Source organism: Sprattus sprattus, assembly GCF_963457725.1.
Source record: "Sprattus sprattus genome assembly, chromosome: 10".
NCBI lineage: Eukaryota > Metazoa > Chordata > Actinopteri > Clupeiformes > Clupeidae > Sprattus > Sprattus sprattus.
The window spans coordinates 3392871-3400370 of NC_137908.1; the positions used below are offsets into that span (position 1 = coordinate 3392871).

Consider the following 7500-nt stretch of genomic DNA (forward strand, 5'->3'; position numbering starts at 1 on the left):
GGTTTGGGGGGGGGGGGGGTGGGGGGGGGGGGTTAACCACCGATATGTAAGAGCCCTGTAAACATGACCAAAATAACATGTGCTTGTGCAAGGTGCACAGGAGGAACATGACGCCACTAGGGGGTTTGGCACACCTACAATAGCACTTTACACAATAGAAATAGTTCCTCTAGATTATTAGTATTCATAATAATGACCTTCCAGGCGAGCCTGGCTAGCTTATAAATGTGTGTAATGTATAAAATAACCTGCCCGCCAAAGACGTTAGGAACTGATGTTTTTTTTTAGAACGGTCAAGCAACATCAAAATTCAGTACATTTACAAAAGAAACAAACAAAAAAAAAAAACAACAAAACAGAACAAAACAAATCTTTGTAATCCTGTTCCTACAAAACAGTTGCTCAGACTTAAAACACTGAAAACATTTTCCAAAGATTTAATAAATATCTCTCCTCTATGTGTTCATTTTTACATCCTTCACTGGAAGAAAGTCACGATTGCTATCAGAATCAGAGAGTGTCACCGTCCGTCCACACACATCCCCTGGATTTGTACACCAAACCACAGACCACTCTGGTGTAAAAACACACACACTCTTAAACCTCAAAAAAGGTAACTATTGCAGTCTCTCTCTCTCTCTCTCTCTCTTAAACACACTCTGTCAACATTGCTTCAGATTCTGTGTGAGAGAAAAATAAAAGTGTTTGTGTGCGTATATATATGTGTGTGTGTGTGTGTGTGTGTGAGCACTTTTTTTTGTTTTAAAAACGTAAACCTCCATCATGCACATGGGCAGACTCCCCCCGGGTCTGCATATCAGTGTGCTTGCTTGCTGCCCAGCCAGACGCAGGTCCAGCGAACATGGTGGCGATGAAGTCGAAAAGGGTTACGCTCAGTGCCTGCTGCCGAGCCAGACGCAGGTCCAGCGAACATGGTGGCGATGAAGTCGAAAAGGTTACGCTCAGTGCCTGCTGCCGAGCCAGACGCAGGTCCAGCGAACATGGTGGCGATGAAGTCGAAAAGGTTACGCTCAGTGCTTGCTGCCGAGCCAGACGCAGGTCCAGCGAACATGGTGGCGATGAAGTCGAAAAGGTTTACGCTCAGTGCCTGCTGCCATGGTAGGGGGAAAGGGTGCGTTCGTTGTTACACTGTCTTTGGGTAGAAACCATCAATGGTAAAATATACAAAATAGAAGTCTTTGGGTGCCATTGCGGGGGTGTTTCTCTTGTACACTCATGGGTTCGATTTCTCTGTCGGCTTCTCCAACGCCCCTTCGGCACCTGTGTCATCTTCGATGACTGCGAAGGAAGAACAGGAAAGGAGGATTACTCAACGCTGCGCTCAGCGAGGCTCAGCGCGCTGCTGACATGACACCAGGCAATCGTGCATTAACATTGACTGATGGGCTGTCTTAAATTACTTCCATCCTTTTAACATTCAGGTAATTCCCCCCCTGTATCATTAGATGCTTTGGAGAAGCATAGATACACACACACACACACACACACACACACACACACTAGACATGCCCTGATCAGAGGCGTGTGCGTACGCATGCACAGGGAGAGACACAGAGGCAGAGAGAGGGAGGGGGGCAGAGATACATATACATACATACACACACACACACACACACACACACACACGGATTTATACATCACGCTTTGGTTAAAGAATTGATTACTGCAATTATATAGTGTCAAGATAAAATGGTTATTCATAAAGGTTAGATATACTGCTCCTCAAACTTAATTCACATTACATCAAGGCACAATTCCTTTGAAGAAAACATAAATAACTGTCAATGTGAACATGGCTTGACATGTCCGCTGCGCATATAAGAATAGCTACACGGATAAAACGGCAAAGAAAAACAACAGCGCACTTAAACGGCATCCAGCCATAGCCATTACGCACTATATGATTTCCTTTTGTCGTACATATCTCATGCCATCCCCATCTCAATATACGTGCAACGCTTCAACATCAAGGAAATGAGAGAAATTTCTACATCTGACGTCGAAAAATTATCTGACAATTACCTCTTTTGCTTCGCCCAATCTGTCCAAGCTTTGGAGGTCGTTTATTTTGTGAACCATTGAAGAAGTTATTGGTATCTTGTAGGCGACAGGTGAAGGAAAGGTGGTCTTCGTCCCCCTCACTGCCATAAGCAGTCATTTTCTCTTCGTTGTACGGTAGCACATCCGACATATTTAGCTTAAACGTCTTAACTCAACCGACCCTTAAGCCAAGTGAGGCAGCCTACACACACACACAAAAAAAAAAAATTCCTCAATTCCGATGTGGAATGACAGCAGATTTCCCACACTGCTGTCCTCAGACTCGTTAATATTTTGCCTACCTCTCCAGCTCCAGCACGTGCAGCCGAACAACAGCAAGTGGATGCGAATGTCCGAATTTCCCCTCTCCACTTCACTGGCTTCCCATAGAAACAATATTCAAATGTTCCAGTGGTTTCCAAACGTGGAACTTGGGGGAAATTGGAAGGCATACAATTGCGGCGGAGGTATGCGCTCAGGTTTTGGGCGGCTGGAACGTAACACGGAAAATCTGAGAAAAAAAATGCAAATTGGGGAGCAATGCAAAACACGGATCCCTGCGAGACCCGATGGAGAAAGCGCGTCACTCAGCCGGGATCCTTCCTGGTGCAAGCAAACAAATTACAAATGGCGAGACAACCTATCCACCGAAAAACTTAACATTCGCGCTGGCAGTATCAGCCAATTGCCTCGACTGTTTATCAGTATGGTACAGTCGAGGACTGTGAGAAAATGGACGAACAAAACAATGATTTTGAGAAAATGCGGCGTTTTGTGTTGGAAATGCTTTATTGCAACAGATGTCGTCAAGCTAGAAAACAAAGACACAAACTGCAGTTGAACACTACATAGGTGTTTCCAAGCATTTTTGTGTGTACTTCAAGGCAGGTGTCGAGCCATCTTACCGCGTAGCAGCCTGTAGGTGGGCAATAACCTGGCGCATCCGGGGTGGTCTGAACAGAATTATTGCAGAAAAGGGGTTTGGATCATTCGCCCGTTAATTGATACAGAATGGCCTTCAAAGGCAAATGCAACATTCGAACTCCTACACATAAACACATCGTGTAACATCTGTTTAAAACTTTGGTCTGAATGTCGAAATTGATTCAAAATGATATTGGTAAAAAGAACTTTAAGCATATTATATATGTATTATGATGACCAACAGCCATGGGCATTTTTAGGCCTAAATGGGGAATGCGATTACAGAGGTCAGAAAATAAAAAAGATGTGATCTCTGTGGTAATGTCCCTTTTTAATACAATCATTATTCACAGTGCCCTCCCCCCCACATATACACTCACCAAAAATGACCAGAATTACAATGTGGGAAATTCCCATTTGGTTGTTTGGTTATGCTTGCGAGTGCAGGTTATCACCGACAGGGGGCGGTGTTTCTATATGTTATTCAGTAACTTCTGAATACAAGCGCAGTTCCAGTAAGTGGCCTTCACAATGAAGTGAGTGACAGCATCTTTGGCTTCCTACAAAACAAAATAGCATAACCAGACTTATTTTGCGGCTGCCTTTGTGATATTCACTGATCAAAATAATCCATCTTTTGTGCACTCTCCTTTATAGAAATGTCAAACACACCCTATACATTCACAAAGTTGGCATCACAACAGCTCCGTCATGTGAATCAAGTTTCATGCATTCTGAAAACAAGTCTGAAGCACACACACACACACACACACACACACACACACACACACACACACACACACACACGCACACACACACATGTATTGGTTCCCTTCTTCCCTTGGGTACAGATGACTGAAAGCTTTTTTTAGGTCTTACCGTGACGTCGCAACGCCATTTAGTGAAAACAGTAACACCCTAAACATTGCAATCGGAGCCCTTTAAGATGCCCACCGGTGGTAAGGTTAGCTTGTCACACCAGTAGAGGTCCTATTGTTCTGCTTCTTTAAAGCCCTGTGTCTTTAGGGGGGACGTGAGCGGGACTATAGGGAGCTGTTGTGAAATGCAGGAATAGGTTGGTGTGACTCTGGTGTGAATGTAGTTCAGGCCGTCCCGCTGCTATCGGCTTACGGGTGGCATTGAGTAAAGTCTCCGAAACCAGAGACAGTCGGTGCGCAGGTCAGAGGCGGAGGCACACCTAGTCCCAACGCGCCTTATGAAGATCACAGTGTGTGTGTGTGTGTGTGTGTGTGTGTGTGTGTGTGTGTGCACCTAGTCCCAGTGTGCCCAATGAAGATCCATGACCAGCTCGCAGGAGGGCCTCCAGGCCTTTAGATCTTACATAGCAATGTTAAACACTAGGCCGTGTATCACAGTGTGTGTGTGTGTGTGTGCACGTGTGTGTACATCCCACGTGTGTGGGTGAGTGTGTACATGTTACGTGTGTGTATGTGTGTGTGTATGTGTGTGTGTGTGTATACATGCCATGTGTGTGTGTATGTGTGTGTGTGTGTTCCAGCCACGTGTTTGTGTGTGTGTTTGTGTGTGTATGCGTGAGTTTATGAATTTACTCAATCTCCATTTATTTATATATGATATCTATTTTAAACATAATGTCCTACTGTGTGTGTGTCACACATCATTCCTAAATGTCAAGTTTTTAAAGTTGTCCAGGACTATACTATAAGATACTAAACTATGCTGAAGACATGGACATATTCCATTACCATTTCGGGCTTATTCTATAACTTCACGCTGGGATTGGCTTTGGTTTCAACTTAAACGATAAATAATATCACACAGATAGGATCACTTCTAGATGATTACAAAAACAGACAGTTTAATATTTCCATAGAGACGAATCACAATGTATTTTCACTCCAAAGAGTCATACATTTCCTTTCTTTAGGGGGAACCTTCTTGGTTCTTTACCATCTACCGCTTGAGACTCTCCAAAACAGGTGTATTAAAACACAAAGTGAAGCTTCAGCCTCTGATATAGTTAAGTTTGTATAGCGATCCTCTCTGCCTGAATAAAGGCGAAGATGGAAACTGTTTGCAATCAATACTTAAAGCAACGCGAGAATGAACTGTAGACGGTCCGGTCAATCCATCGTCGGAACTTTGCCACAGATGTATACACGCCTGGAAACTTGGAGTCACCGCATCCGTTGCCCCAGGAGACCACGCCGTAGACCCGCCCCTCACACACCAGTGGGCCGCCAGAATCACCCTGGAAACCAGAACAACATCCATTTTATTGTTGCCAGGGCAACACACCTGCATACAGGTGAGCAGCAGGTGATGTAGAAATATCTGAGATTCTGTTTGTTTGCCTTTGTGGTTGCCAGGGCAACACACCTGCATACAGGTGAACAGCAGGTGATGTAGAAATATCTGAGATTCTGTTTGTTTGCCTTTGTGGTTGCCAGGGCAACACACCTGCAAACAGGTGAGCAGCAGGTGATGTAGAAATATCTGAGATCCTGTTTGTTTGCCTTTGTTGTTGCCAGGGCAACACACCTGCAAACAGGTGAGCAGCAGGTGATGTAGAAATATCTGAGATTCTGTTTGTTTGCCTTTGTGGTTGCCAGGGCAACACACCTGCATACAGGTGAGCAGCAGGTGATGTAGAAATATCTGAGATTCTGTTTGTTTGCCTTTGTGGTTGCCAGGGCAACACACCTGCAAACAGGTGAGCAGCAGGTGATGTAGAAATATCTGATTATGATTGTTTGTGAGCTGGCGGCTTAGATGAGTTCACATTTAGCGGACCAAGTGTTATTTGATCACAAAGATGTATTAAGTACACAAAGCATGGTTTGGATTTCAGGAGAAAATTCCCATAAGGCTTTGTTCTGCCTCGAGCATCCTACAATAATTTGACAAAATAATTTCTCTCTCTGAGTTCAAATGGTGTCAGGATCCAACTGTTTCCCCCCAGAAATTCATATAATTGTGTCCCTATAGGATCACATACCTAACAGTGTAAGTGTGCATCCGAACCGCAAGTATGTAGTTACTGGTACAGTTTATGGTAAATCATTCTGAACCTGCCATTGCACGCCTGTTAGAATGTTATGAGACTAAAGCCAAGTTTGTGTTTTGAAAAACAGGCCGCTACCAGGCCCCTCCCAAAGCAATGGTCTTCCAGGAATGACCATCACAGCTCTGCTCCTACCAGGCCCCTAAAGCAGGGATCTTCCCAGTGGGAATGACCATCACAGCTCTGCTCCTACCAGGCCCCTAAAGCAGGGATCTCCCCAGTGGGAATGACCATCACAGCTCTGCTCCTACTTCTTCCTCGTCACTGGAGTTAAATCCAGCAATGCAATTCTTCACCACCCACTTAAATGGAGTGATGCCCATTTGCACACACACACACACACACACACACACACGTACAAATGAACACACACACGCACTTGTTCACACACACACAGAAACACACACATGCACCCCATCGCCATCAGTGAAGTTGTATACCTCACAGGCGTCTCTGCCCCCGGTGCTGTGCCTGGCACACATCACACACACACACACACACACACACACACACACACACACACACACACACACACACACACACACACACACACACACACACACACACACACACACACACACACACACACACACACACACACACACACACACACACACACACACACACACACACACACACACACACACACACACACACACACACACACACACACACACACACACACACACACACACCTCACAGGCGTCTCTTCCCCCGGTGCTGTGCCCGGCACACATCATAGTGCCGGTGATGTTGCCGTCGAAGGACTGGCTGCTGTTGCACCTAGCGACGGAGATGACGGGCAGGGTGACGCTGTGGAGGGTGGAGGCAAGATGGCCGCCCTTGTAGGTGGTGTACCCCCACCCTGACACCTGACATCGACGCCCCTCCAACACCCCCTCGTCCTGACGAGGCAACGGGACGAGGGACACAAAACTGTTCAGCACCGCAGGCTTTCCCAGCTAGGAAAACACACACACACAAACACACACACACACACACACACACAGAATAATTCACACAGACACTTACAATGTATAACTGTACACTCACACAAATACTTTATTCATTTCCAAAAGTATTTAAAGCTTGTTGTTTACATTTGATTAAAACTAAACTTTTTTTTACTACATTCCTTTTACTTTCATGATATTATTGCTGAGGTCTTCTAGAATAGAATGTATTCCATTTGTGCACCAATGTTTTTAGTTAAGCAACATGTACAAAAACATCAAGACATGTCAGACAACTTAGAAAAGTCTAAAAGGCCTTGGACCTTAGAGTGTTAAACTGCAACTACAGCTAGTGATGGTTGGATGCCTAAATGTGTAAAACAGAGTCTTCTTCATATTGGACAACTGCTGAGAGCTGAGAGCTGAGACTGAGCAAAACTTCACTACTGTTTTTGTCCCAGGTGGCAGGCCTCCCACTACTAGTAAACGGATCTGGCGCTAGTTTGGCCTGGATCT

General features: G+C 45.1%; 2 protein-coding genes across 2 annotated transcripts in view; both read right to left on the reverse strand.

The window, feature by feature from the left end:
- Window positions 1–1234: 1234 nt before the first annotated feature.
- Window positions 1235–2212, reverse strand: camk2n1a (calcium/calmodulin dependent protein kinase II inhibitor 1a; the record flags this gene model as incomplete). Its single annotated transcript, XM_080845628.1, has 2 exons — window positions 1235–1299; window positions 2044–2212. The coding sequence occupies 2 exons, from the start codon at window positions 2210–2212 to the stop codon at window positions 1235–1237; spliced, it is 234 nt and encodes a 77-aa protein (XP_080701754.1).
- A 2835-nt stretch (window positions 2213–5047) lies between these two features.
- The window catches only part of LOC308371128 (trypsin-3-like), a gene marked incomplete at both ends in the record, with an annotated part of 6497 nt that continues 4044 nt past the window's right edge, over window positions 5048–7500 (reverse strand). Inside the window, 2 exons of the mRNA XM_080845918.1 lie at window positions 5048–5218; window positions 6727–6993. Coding sequence (XP_080702044.1) covers window positions 5048–5218; window positions 6727–6993 — 438 coding nt within the window. The remainder of the gene's footprint in view (window positions 5219–6726; window positions 6994–7500) is intronic.